This window comes from Xiphophorus couchianus, chromosome 5, assembly GCF_001444195.1.
Source record: "Xiphophorus couchianus chromosome 5, X_couchianus-1.0, whole genome shotgun sequence".
In the NCBI taxonomy this organism is placed as follows: Eukaryota; Metazoa; Chordata; class Actinopteri; order Cyprinodontiformes; family Poeciliidae; genus Xiphophorus; species Xiphophorus couchianus.
This window is the reverse complement of record NC_040232.1, coordinates 5,831,979-5,845,975: the sequence shown is the minus strand read 5'-3', so window position 1 is coordinate 5,845,975 and position 13,997 is coordinate 5,831,979. Positions and strand designations below refer to the sequence as shown.

General features: G+C 40.6%; 1 protein-coding gene across 1 annotated transcript; it reads right to left on the bottom strand.

Moving 5' to 3' along the window:
• Window positions 1-1,194: 1,194 nt before the first annotated feature.
• On the bottom strand, window positions 1,195-9,959 carry LOC114144276 (perforin-1-like). The gene is made up of 10 exons (XM_028016920.1): window positions 9,875-9,959; window positions 8,067-8,342; window positions 7,908-7,987; window positions 6,098-6,143; window positions 5,684-5,826; window positions 5,459-5,597; window positions 5,290-5,370; window positions 2,955-3,451; window positions 2,776-2,869; window positions 1,195-1,661 (listed from the first exon to the last, which is right to left on the bottom strand). Exons 2-10 carry the CDS (start codon window positions 8,325-8,327, stop codon window positions 1,452-1,454), a joined length of 1,551 nt encoding a protein of 516 aa, XP_027872721.1. The 5' UTR covers window positions 8,328-8,342; window positions 9,875-9,959; the 3' UTR covers window positions 1,195-1,451.
• Window positions 9,960-13,997: the final 4,038 nt, after the last annotated feature.

Here is a 13,997-nt window from a genome sequence, read left to right as displayed (position 1 = left end):
CACGAGATATCTTCACTGTTTCAAACATGACTACATGATGAAAGATAATTTCAAATAATAAATTTCATCAGCGCCTCTTGATTTTAACCATAAAACTGGAAAAACACCAAAAGGCTAAGGATCAAAGGTTGTGACCCAGAGAGACACTGCTTTGAGACCTCACATGCATTAAGACAAGAGATTTGTCAGGTCTAAATACCTATTAGAGACAATTTTAAACAAACACAGGAAAGACAAGAGAGTTAGATTCTTTGTTTCTCGCGAGGAGAACGGACAGAGATGTGCTTTCAGTTACAAATCTCCTACCGCTCTGAAAAACACATCTCCCGCTCCTCTGTTTTATTGATTTTAGGAACCCTGCCACACGGGGCGCTGCAACTCTAAAATGGTGGAGGGGAAAACAATTCACATAGTTGCAGCGCTAAATGATAATCACTAACTAAACACATGTTATCTACAATCTAAATCCTTCTTGCTCCAGGCACGGCGTCGAATGGGACACGTTGTATAGCTTCAAAGCAACGGCTTTGTAGCACAAAGAACAAAGCAGAGTTTCCTCCAGGGTTGTAAAACTCAGCTGGGAACAACTAACACCTCTATTTCCCAGGGATTCCTTTAGGAAGGAATCAAAGTTATTTAACACACAGAAACATTACTTATACTAAGAGTAAAAGAATAAGAGCATATAAGTAAACATTATCTAAATGTAACTACAAGGCTACATGATACAACGAATATTTGATAATTACTAAAAATACAATTTATCCAACAAGATTCATTGTATAGAAAGATTTATGACTGTGTGTTAGCAGCTGGTTTTTGGACCAACTGTTGACCAATGTAAATTAGGGCATCATGATTGCAAAATAAAGGAGGAAAAGCAAGAAAAGATTCACAGAGCGAGTTTGGAGACTATGAAAATTAGACCCTCCATTCTGCTCTCCTCACGAGTAAAATCCAATTAATTTGTCTCTCATTTCTTTTTGTCTATTTTAAGGCTGTAAACCTGACAGAAACAACGATCAGGATTTTTCTGATCGGTTGTTCTCCACTTTGCCGCATACAGACGATCTTGACCAAATAGTTTTCTGACACCGACTGTAGTGTAACTACGTTTCTCTCTCTTTTATACTAACACATATAAGACATAATTCATAAAACTTTGTTGAAAATATATAAAGTCAACAATTTGTATCAATTTCACAAATTTTATTGTCATTAAAGGGAACACAATTTCTGGTTGCATATATTAAAATATAGCTATTTCTTGTGATTAAATGTTACACAGAATCTTGATTTTTTTTCATTGTATGATAATTACACATTTAGCTAGATCTTTAACAAAGTTCAGTGATTAAGTGTAATTTGTGAGTTTCTATCAGATTTAGTGAGTTAATGTTACATGATGAAATGAAATGCTTTCATTCAAAATATTCACCAATTTCCTGTCACTAAGGAGTTGGTTTATAAAGGCTGCACTTTTCTCCAGTCAGATGTGGGTCACAGGTCAGCGTGTATTTAACCTCAACATTTCCTAACGCTGATTTGCATGTGAAAGTGTGAGTGCCCGGGATCAGGTACTTCTCGCACTCTATGAGGAGGTCGTCATATTTAGGGTCTTCATCCCAAACCTCAATCTTCAGAGCCAGGCTTGTGTCCACCTTCAGGAGAAAATTTGAGTGGATAATCATTCAGATGCATATTTTCCCATTCAAAGTCAAATTATTTAGGTGATAGAGAAAATAAAACTGTTAGCGTCTTGCATCTCAAAAGTTGATAAATGCAGTGTAATCTTAGCTGAAACACAAAGTATGAAATGCATCAGCTAGGCTGCGCCTGTTTATATATGTGTGTACAATATACTGTACAGTATGTGTAAAATGGTTTCTGTTCAAATATTTTCAGACTTTTTTTCTGTTTTTACTTTCATTTGTACTCGACCATAAACATCATGAAATGTGAATGGTCTAATCAAGTAAAAATAAATTATTTTTCATGAAGGTGCTGAACCAGTATCTCAAAATATAAAGAATCTACAGCCTGGCTTGGATCTATAAATGGAGTTGATTGTCAATTCCCCAAGTTTGCCTACACAATATGCTGTTTGTCTGCATTACATATCATTGTTTACTTTGATTGGTCTTATTTGATTCGATTTATTTATTTCAAACAGGTTTTTAAAAACAATTGTTCATAAAGTTTTTACTTTGACATTAAAGGTTCATTTTGTACATTTGTTGTTTGGACAGCCAACTTTTTATGCTCATGATTGATTTGTAAAAGCAATAAGAGAGGGTTATCACTTCCTGACTCCACAAGATTAGCAGAGCAGTGAGTGTGGGAGCTGCATGTCCACAGACATCCAGGTTGGTTGTGAGAACCGAAACAAGAACAAGTCAGGCCTAAAGGGAGGAGCTCTTTTCTTGTTATTGTGGCTGCTGTCTCATGCAAACAACAAGTTGAAGCACAAAATAGTTAATAATCAATAATTTAACATAATTTTGTTGCAATGGAAACTACAACACATTTCTGATAAATGATATTTGACCCAATATAAAATGCTTGCTAACAAATTAGTTTGGTGGCACCAAAGAATGTTTTCTTTCAAGACTGATGCATAAAAACCCAATTTTTCTCACTTCTGGTAATTTAATGTTTATTTTGCGAAAATAGATCCTGGTATTAACTCTATAAGTTTTGTTGCATCAGTATAGTGAATAGATTAGTTTGTTGTTGAGCTTTTTCAGCTAATCTGTGATGATAACGTTTACTGACCTTGCCCAAATCAAACTCAGCGTTCCACTGAGGATCATCGGATACAATCACTTGGGTCTGGTGGGATATGGAACCATAGTACATCTTGGCATAGCTGTCAACAAAAGAGGAGCCATATAAAAGGTGTGCTCATCAGGTTCCATAAGGTCTTTGTTTTTTTTACCTTTGCATCAACCCACCCGTCAGTCTTTCCAATCACATCTCCGTATAGATTCCAGCCTCGAACAATGGTCACTGATAGATTTCCCCTTGAGGCGTGCATAGGGCAGCAGTTATAAGACATGTTAAGAGTAGAACCCTCACAGTCTGGCTCTTGGGGTGATTTCTTCACAGACGTGTCCTCCAAATACTGTTCAATAGCAGTTTTCACCCCTGCCTGTTGAAGCTTATTTGGCACGAGCTGATAGAGAGGTCGAAGGGAGAACGATACAACCTCTGGATATCCTATCAGGCTCTTTAGCCAGTTCATGTGGGCTGTGGAATGACTTTTGGAAATTGAAAACTCCCCCAACCAACCATCTCCTCCTGACACCTCTGAGTAGTATCGGTGGAGACCAGAGCTGAAGTTAGTGGCAGAATCCTGGTTTAGTAGGACACCCATGCAAGACTTCGGGACATGAGAGATTTTCAACTTTCCCAATCCAACAGCAACACCCATAGATAAACAGGAGTGGATCTGGATGGAAGAATAAGAAAGAGATTTTAAAAAAAGCTGCATTACACCAGACATTCACATAAAGAGCCAGACACAAGCAGAGAAGAATATGTTCATGTAGAAATCCTTGGAAATTAAAATGGACAAAACAAACAAAAAAATTACACTGAAAATACTTAAAGTAGGTTGTTGGAAGCGATGAACTTCATATTTTTGCAGCTTTTAGTCTTATTTTATTTTAAAATGATAAGCGATATATTGTTTTTCCTCTCCCACTGCAAGTGGAATTTTTTTATGTCTCTGTGAACCAACTGTGTAAAATGTCCCAGTCTATAAATCAAACGCACCAATCCGATCAGTGAGCGCCGTCTTTTATAAGCTACCAAGCATTTGTTTTCGAGGTGTGCTGTGCTGTTTTAACTGAGCAGAGTAACATGAACACAACTATACTGAACAAAAATATAAACGCTCCATGTCAAACATTGTTGCCATTTGGAGTTAACAACTACAAATGAGCATTTGCTGATATTTATTGTACAAAAGGAATATTTCTCTTGATTTGTGTATAATTTTTAATCCAACTTGTTGTCAGTGAGCATTACTCAATGATTTGTTTTTTTTGTTTACAAGTGCCTGGGTGGGACATGTCCAGTTGGTGATCAGACAAAATGAGCAACAACTGGACAATTCTTGAACTGGGGACAATTAAAGGCTACTCCAAAATGTCAAATTTTTTCACAAGTCATAATGCCTCAGATGTCACAAGAGCGTGTCATCGGCATGCTGGATGCAAGGATGTCCACCAGAGCAGTAGCTGTACGGCTCAATGTCCATTATCAGATCATAGGCAGTTTAAGAGTTTGTTTCCAACAGACTGGCACTCCTGCAAATTGACCTCATCCTTGTCAGCCACTCCACCGCAAGATCGCCATATCGGGCTTGTCCATCTACGGGATCAGCTAAGACCAGCGATACACATAGGTGATGAGACTTTCTCTGCACAGATGCATCACACCTGAGACTGTCTTTAACTGCCTACTTGAAGAAGAATTACTTTATTCATCCCAGCAGGGAAATTATTTCCCTTACAGTTACAGCAAGAATTTTTTATACACAGATTAACACACACACACGACAGGAGCTGCGTCTGCAGGCAGCCAGCTGAGCCGGCGCCATTTTTGAAGGAGGACATGCGGCAAAGGTCGTCGGGACCAGGAGTCGAACCCACGGCGTCCACGGGTCTAAGGCCTCCAAATGTGGGGCGTGCTAACCCCCTGCGCCACCACAGCACGCCCCGAAGCCAACTTGGTCAAAATCAAATTCCTCAACCTGACCCTTATCATGTTCAAAGCACTGTCAATCTGCTACAAGAGTCCATACCACTATGTTATCAATGCCGATATGAAGATCAGTAATTACTGAAAAGATATTTTGAGTTTCTCTATATATTGCGTAACCCAAATATACACTCTTATATTTGACATGGGGCGTTTATATTTTTGTTCAGGGTAGATAATCATCATTTGCTTTTAATTGGGACATTTTGCAGACAGACGTTATAGAGGAGAAAAGTTTGAAGGCTGCTGAGAAACCTACAAGCGTCAAAAGGGCAGTGGAGGGGAGAGAGAGACACAGAGAGAGAGAGAGAGATGCCTGGAGTGGTACAGGCTCCATCACACAGCACAACCAGTTCAGAAACAATAAGAAATTAGAGAAAAAAGAAATTTATAAACAGTATAACAGTACTGTACAGTACGCAGTACCAGACCATATCGCCTTACTTTCACTCCTGGGCGTTAGAATCGTGGAAGTATCACATATGGTTGTGTAAAAATCTGTTGTTTTGTGCATTTTGTTACCTCAGGTGAGGTTAACCCATTCAGGGTGGACAAGCAACTTCGTGAAGATATCAGTCGTCTCAGTCGCCCTCCAAGATCAACCTAAAATAGATATAAAGTTCTTTAAAATGCTTCCCTGCAGAAAAATATCTGTAACTTATTCACAATGTGTGTGTGCCAAAGTTCTCACCAGTCTGAAATAGTGTGTGCCATAGGTCTGTATGAGCTTTCTATACTCATTCTCAGTAGAGTAGTTGTAGTGACTTGGCAGGATGTCTAACTGCTTTTTGAACTCTACGCTTAAGGGAGGTGTGGGTGATAATATAAATCTAGACACCAAGACAAAATTAGAGAATTATTTCAATAACCATGACCTGTCAGAACTCAATGAAAAAAAATCTAATTTCCATTATACTTATAGTGGTTGCAGGTGACACTGTGTGTGCTGAAAGTGTAGCGGTCCTCTTCGATCTGTTGTGAAGCGAACTTGTAGGCATTGGAGCCGGTTCCTCCCACATCGAAGTTGTCAAACAAAACCTTTTCAATTTCCAAGCCAGACTGATGAAATATAGACAACACATGTAGTTTATAAGGTGTTAAATAAGAATTCATATTTTTCTTCCACTAAACTAATCATTTACGTCAGTTCTAACTGAATGCAAAGTAAAAAGATAATAAAATGCTGTTTCTTGGAAGAGTACATATTAACTGAAATGAAATGGTGAAAGAAAGAAAATCAACCAGCAAGGTTTCTATCAAGGTTGTGTTATCAAAACTCAGGGCTGCATTGAAAATATTCTGAAATGTTCAGCTTTGAGTTGTTTCTTACCGTCCAATCATTGGTGTCTTGGGATGTGTAAGCCTTAATCAGAGAGCTGTTGGACATTTTAAAGGAAGTAATTATTATTAAACATCTATACAGTTCATTTCTCATATTTTTAATAAGGTAGTTAAGCTTAGTGAATTTGTTGATTTAACTATTGTTATTTTAATACCACAGCCTTTTTAGGCAGGTATTCATAAACTACAGTTACATTCAATAAATTAGAAAATGCTTCCATATGTGGCTCAGTTTTCAGATTAAAAGTACTTTTGAAAATAACCTCTAAGGAGGTAACAAACACTTTTCATTCCTCTGTATTACAAAATATCTTATTGGTTTGCTGTGTTATTCCAATGTTCAAAGTTAGGTCTGCATTAGTTGTATGTTGAAAATCTTCATAATTAACAGAAATAAAGGCTTTAAAAATTTATATGTGTGGAATTACTCTATATAATGTTTCACTTAGTGATAAAACTAAACTGATTCTCATTGTTGCAGGATGGTCTTTGAGCACATGTCCCTTTGTGTGATTTGAAATGCAATTAAAGTCAATAAGAAAATTGTTTAGGTTTTAACTCAGAAATTAAAGTGCATTAGGTTCATTTAACAAGAAGAGACATGTTGTCTAAACATTGTTTTTTAAGTTCTGTTAGCACATTAATCTTGAATTGTGAGTTTTAACTTAATACTGGACTTTAAACCAAATAATCATTTCACAATATGCAAGAAAAAAAAACTTCCTTCTCACATTTCTGTATTATTTTCACTCACCTTATCAAGTTAAATTAAATAAAATACGTATTTTATATTAGAATAATTGAAATTCTTGTTTCAATTTGATTAGAACAAAAATTATCATTTGCTAATGAATTTAACAAAGATCAACATAAAAACATAAATTCTGCTCAAAAACTTTTAGCAGAGACTTACAACTTATTAAAATGAACGTTTGCCTTAATAACACACCAAAGTCAGATCAATGTAACACACATCCATCTCAGGATACAAAACCATGCCGCTAAGCATTCTGGGAAATAGTTCCCATTCCTGTGTTTTTCTTCTTTCAGTGTTTTTAGTGCTAACATATAAACTCTAATTTATTCAACTCTTTTAGGTTTGACAAAATTAATGAAATGCTAACATATCTTAAATACTGTAAGTTTATCTTTCACAAACTCACATATTTAGGTTAAAAATCTAAAACTAAATTTATATATATTAAAGACTAGAAGATAGTAGACACAACTAAATGTGTCCCAAATGTTTTACAGTTTATAAGGCTGCCCCCGCTCTGCAGAACATGATCAGTGCGCTACAGGCAAAGAGAAGTAAATACACAACCTCAGACACCCTCCATAGCTTTGATACCTTTCAGCTGACAGTCTAGACGTGCTCCATGATTTGTCTCAAGTTTGGGATTTTGTTTTTACAACTTAACTCTCCTTCAAACTTTACTACATTTTTTTTTGTTTTTCTTTGGTCTTCATGATGCTGTTTGTAAGATTAGCTGTGAACTTAACTGAGAATAAAGGTGAATTTTATTGAATTATACATTTATTTTAGGTGACCTATGAAGTCAACTGGTTCCACTTGAATATATTTATAAATATCAGAATATCAGTTTAAATGCACACCACATATTTCATATTTAACTTCCACTTCAGAATTATCCACTATTTGTTGGTCTACCACATAAAAGTCCAATAAACATACGCTGTTGATTGGAACATGTAATTGTAACATGTAAAAAAAATCCAGTAATTTAATTATGTGATTCAAATTTTACAGTGTTCACAATCCGGTTTAAATACTGTACCTAACAGAGGTGTGATAACTGCTGATGATGTCAGCACTGCATTGACTGCTGGCACTCCAGTCCACAACAGATAATGGAAGCTTAAAATGAAGAAAAGTCGCATTATTGTTAATCCCTCAAGTCAGACGTGCAGCTGCTTATTTATGCACCTTTAATTACTTTTTGGTAGGCATGGTTTTGAAGAGGGTTGGAGCAGAGAATGCAGGTTTCTCTGGCGTTCAGGTAAGTCTTCACATCAATCACATGAGCTCTTTTTCTTTGCAGTGTGACTATATCAAAACCTTTCCCCACCATATTGTAGCCTGGTACAAAACGAGCAACATCACACTGTCTTTGGGTCCCGATAAGACAGGACAGAACAGAGGAGTGAACAAGAAGGACACTCAGGAGAAGAAGAGCTGAAGTTGAATCGGGCAGCATAGCTGTAGTCAAAAGCTGAAAGATAGAGAGAAAAGAAATTAAATTGTTTTTTACATAGTGCATGGCATTTTCCTTATTTTCTGACTTTTTGAACATCATATAAGAAAGTTAGTTAACACTTTATTTGAAGGGGTGTGCATAAGACTAACATGACACTTTCATGAACATAACATAAACCTGGTGGGCTTTATAATGCTTATGCTAACACATGCAAAAATAAAAAAATAGCTGAACAGAGAAACATATGTAAAAATGTACATAAAAGATCATGTATGAATTAAATGTGTAATTGTTTTAATAAATATTTAAATGTATTTAATACATGGGTAAATATCTGTTTACAGTGCATTTCATTGTAACAGTACAGCACAGTTACCCATTGAATTTGGAGGGTCAGGCTGACAGATAAAATAAAGTCAGGATGTGCTGCTAACACAGGACAATAACCAGAAATGAATAGAAGTCAGATTTAATGGTTAAATATTGCTTAAGCATATTGTGATTATTACTTGCCCATGCATTAAATACAGTTGAATATTTATTGAAACAATTATTTATTTAATTCATTTGAACGTTTCTGTGCATTTTTACATATGCATTTCTGTTCAATTATTTTTATTTTTGCATGTGTTAGCATAAGCCAATATCACAATTTTGAGATAGAGTATTCGTTCATGGGAGCAGCAGTTAGTGATGGTGAAACATTAGTAAACAGTTCTAGATAACACAAAAAGTTTCAGCCTGTAAATATTTGTGAAGGAAACAATAATAAATAAGCATATCAGTGATCATTCCTTGTTGTGTGAAGAGTTTCTTCATTCCCTCATCAGAGACTAAGCCTGGATTTATTAATTAATAATAAATTATGGATTACAATTCATAATAATTACATAAGCCAAACTTCGAAGCGAGTTCTGACTCCCAACAATTTTGATGTCCCCTTGTGAGGTTGCTACAACATTTTTGGTTTCCACAGATCTTTGATTTCAACAAACAGCCACACAGCTCCACCACATTAATATCAGTGGAATTATAAATTCAAGGGCTACACTGATTTATCACCCATCCAATTTATCTGTGTCGATTTCCCTAATTTTAGGAAATCGGTGATCGGGCGATTTTTACATGTGAAGCCGATCTTATCCAACGATTTTATCTACCTTGGCAAACGTATTTAAAGCAACTGCTATCTTCTGCTCTGCTGTGAGAGGTTTGACTAGTAGACCGGCCAAGCAGATCATGTCTAAATGTTTGCAGTTAACAAAAGTCACCCCACTGTTGGTAACTCATCAACTTTCTGCCTATATTTAGCAAGATTACAGACAAAAAAATTAATTTCAGCCACAATTGAAATCAGCGGGTCTGGATTTTTCGTATATTTTTAATCGGTGATCAGCCAGAAACCTGCAATCGGTGCACTTCTAATAAACCCATGAAAAAAATATCTTCTATAAAAAAATTTTTATAACTTAATAAACACACAATATTTTTTGTTGCTGCAATATATTCTAAAGAAAGATACTCTTTGTATATTAAAAAAATCTTACCTGTCCAAAGCAGACTGAAAAGAAGTTGAAAGAAGCAATGTCTAAGTTAGCTGAGCTGAGAACTGTGGTTTATAAAGCAGCAGCCCTGGAGAGATAAAGATTCATACACAACATTGTGAAAAGGTCAATTCAATGTAGTTACTTTGTTTCTTGTAACTGCCGCTGAAGTTTGAAGATTTTATTTTAGCAGTGATCTTTTTAGAATATCTACGCTAACAGAACAAACAGTTCTACCGGAACTTTTTGTTCCAGTAGAATAAATAGTTTTACTGGGACTGCAATGAAGGAATAGTTTAACATCAAGTCAGAAAAGAGCAACTCCAAATTTAGCTTCTTTCAATACAGGAACAAGGTAACAGTGATTGAAATTTAAGTATTTTAATTCTGTGATTGTAATAAACTCATAAAACAGACAGGAGTTATTCTTTATTTTCGGCAACTAGATTTGCCCACTCTGTGTGTTTTTCTTGGAATTGTTCTCTCTGGAACAGCCGGGCGTTGGAGCACAGAAAAACTGTTACATACTGTCTACTTCCAGTTGCAACTTTATAACTGTCACTACTTCCGGTACAAAAACAAACACGTAGCACACAGCTCTAATTCTGTAAAACTTCTACGCTTGAACAAAAATAACTAGGCATAATGTTTTAAACAATAAAATTAATAAGACAAAAGAAATGTATTAAATAAATGGATAAAATAGTGTTTTGTCCATAACTTTAAAAAATTGTAATAATTTAAAAGAAATACTTCTATGGTGCAACACCCTCTGCCACAAAAAAGTTGCCTAACAACATTTTAACATTTTTGGCAATGCAGAACAGTAATATCCACAAGAACTAGGATTAAAGGTAAGTTAACAGGCAAGTATTTTAACAAATATTACAATATTGCAAAGTTTGTTTGTCTCATCTTCATTAAATGTTGTCATCTTGCTTCTTATCTTCCATACAACATGTGTGTCATACAAAACTGTCTACAGTCCATTAGTACTAAAGGGTGAAAAGTCTATTGAAGTGTTGATGGGCCCCACAAAATCTTCACCAAGGGACAAGGAAGTTACCCAATAGACCCAGATTTAACACACATTTCAATAACACGCCATAAAATATCTTACTTGAGAGATATAGTCCCTCCAGCATATCCTGGGTCTTCCCCGGGGCCTCTTCCCGGTGGGGCGTGCCCGGAACACCTCACCAGTGAGGCGTCCAGGAGGCATCCTGACCAGATGCCTGAGCCACCTCAACTGGCTCCTCTCAATGTGAAGGAGCAGCGGCTCTACTCTGAGTCCCTCCCAGATGACTGAGCTTCTCACCCTATCTCTAAGGGAGAGCCCAGCCACCCTACGGAGAAAACCCATTTCGGCTGCTTGTATCCGCGATCTCGTTCTTTCGGTCATGACCAAAAGCTCATGACCATAGATGAAGGTGGGAACGCAGATTGACAGGTAAATCGAGAGCTTCGCTTTTTGGCTCAGCTCTCTCTTCACCATGACGGACCGGTACAGCGCCCGCTTGACGGCAGAAGCTGCGCCAATCCGCCTGTCGATCTCCCGCTCCCTTCTTCCCCCATTCGTGAACAAGATCCCGAGATACTTGAACTCCTCCACTTGGGGCAGGACACCCCCCCTGACCCAGAGAAGGCACTCTACCCTTTTCTGGCTGAAGACCATGGCCTCGGATTTGGAGGCACTGATCCTCATCCCGGCCGCTTCACACTCGGCTGCGAACCGCTCCAGCAAGAGTTGCAGAGCACGACCTGTTGAATCCAAAAGGACCACATCGTCTGCAGAAAGCAGAGATGAGATCCTAAGGCCACCAAATCGGATTCCCACAACACCTTGGCTGCGCCTAGAAATTCTGTCCATAAAAGTAATGAACAGAATCGGTGACAAAGGGCAGCCCTGGCGGAGTCCAACTCTCACCGGAAACGAGCCCGACTTACTGCCGGCAATGCAGACCAGACTCTGACACCGGTCATACAGGGACCTGACAGCCTGTATCAAAGGGCCCGGTACCCCATACTCCCGGAGAACCCCCTACAGGGCTCCCCGAGGGACATGGTCGAACGCCTTCTCCAAGTCCACAAAACACATGTAGACTGGTTGGGCGAAATCCCATGCACCCTCCAGGACCCTGCCGAGGGTGTAGAGCTGGTCCAGTGTTCCACGACCAGGACAAAAACCACACTGCTCTTCCTGCATCTGAGGTTCGACTATCCGACGGACCCTCCTCTCCAGGACCCCTGAATAGACCTTGCCAGGGAGGCTTAAGAGTGTGACCCCTCTATAATTGGAGCACACCCTCCGGTCCCCCTTTTTGAACAGCGGCACCACCACCCCAGTCTGCCAGTCCAGGGGAACTGCCCCCGATGTCCATGCGATATTGCAGAGTCGCGTCAGCCAACACAACCCTACAACATCCAGAGCCTTAAGGAACTCCGGGCGGATCTCATCCACCCCCGGGGCCTTGCCACCGAGGAGCTTTTTAACCACCTCGCCGACCTCGTCCCCAGAGATTGGAGAGCCCAACCCAGAGTCCCCAGGCTCAGCTTCCTCAATGGAAGGTATGTTGGTGGGATTGAGGAGGTCTTCGATGTACTCTGCCCACCGGCCCACAACGTCCCGAGTAGAGGTCAGCAGCACACCATCCCCACAATAAACAGTGTTGGTGCCGTAACTCTAACCCCCCCCCCAAGACGCCGGATGGTGGACCAGAATCGCCTCGAAGCTGTACGGAAGTCTTTCTCCATGGCCTCTCCAAACTCCTCCCATGCCTGAGTTTTTGCCTCAGCAACCACCCGAGCCGCATGCCGCTTCGCCAGCCAGTACCAATCAGCTGCTTCCGGAGTCCCACAGGCCAAAGAGGCCCGATAGGACTCCTTCTTCAGCCTGACGGCATCCCTCACCGAAGGTGTCCACCAACGGGTTCGACGGTTGTTGCCGTGACAGGCACCGACAACCTTGCAGCCACAGCTCCGATCGGCCGCCTCGACAATAGAGGCACAGAACACGGTCCACTCAGACTCCATGTCCCCCACCTCCCCCGGGACGTGTTCGAAGCTTTGCCGGAGATGGGAGTTAAAGCTCCGTCTCACAGGGGATTCCGCCAGACGTTCCCAGCAGACCCTCACAACACGTTTTCGCTTGCCAGGTCTGACCGGCTTCCTCCCCCACCACCGGAGCCAACTCACCACCAGGTAGTGGTCAGTGGACAGCTCCGTACCTCTCTTCACCCGAGTGTCCAAGACGTTCGGCCGCAGATCCGATGAAACGATGACAAAGTCGATCATCGAACTGCAGCCTAGGGTGTCCTGGTGCCAAGTGCACATATGGACACCCTTAAGCTTGAACACGGTGTTCGTTATGGACAATCCATGATGAGCACAGAAGTCCAACAACAGAACATCGCTTGAGTTCAGATCGGGGGGGCCGTTCCTCCCAACCACGCCCCTCCAGGTCTCACTGTCATTACCCATGTGAGCGTTGAAGTCCCCCAGCAGAACAAGGGAGTCCCCAGGAGGGGCACTCTCCAGTACCCTCTCTAAGGACTCCAAAAAGGGTGGGTAATCTGAACTGTCATTCGGCCCATAAGCACAAACGATAGTCAGGACCCGTCCCCCCACCCGTAGGCAGAGGGAGGCTGCCCTCTCGTTCACCAGGGTAAACCCCAACGTACAGGCGCCGAGATGGGGAGCACTCCTGCCTGACGCCTCTCACCTTGGGCAACTCCAGAGTGGAAGTATGTCCAGCCCCTCTCAAGGAGACTGGTTCCAGAACCAGAGCCATTCGTTGAGGTGAGACCAACTATTTCTAGCCGGAACCTCTCGACCTCGCACACTAGCTCCGGCTCCTTCCCCACCAAAGAGGTGACCTTCCACATCCCAAGAGCCAGCTTCTGCAGCCGAGGATCGGACTGCCAGGGTCCCCTCCCTCGGCCGCCACCCATCACACAATGCACCCGACCCCTTTGGCTCCTCTCATGGGTGGTGGGTCAATGGGAGGGGGGCCCATGTTTCCTCTTCGGGCTGAGCCCGGCTGGGCTCCATGGGTAAAAGCCCGGCCACCAGGCGCTCGCCATCGTGCCCCCTCTCCAGGCCTGGCTCCAGAGTGGGGCCCCGGTGA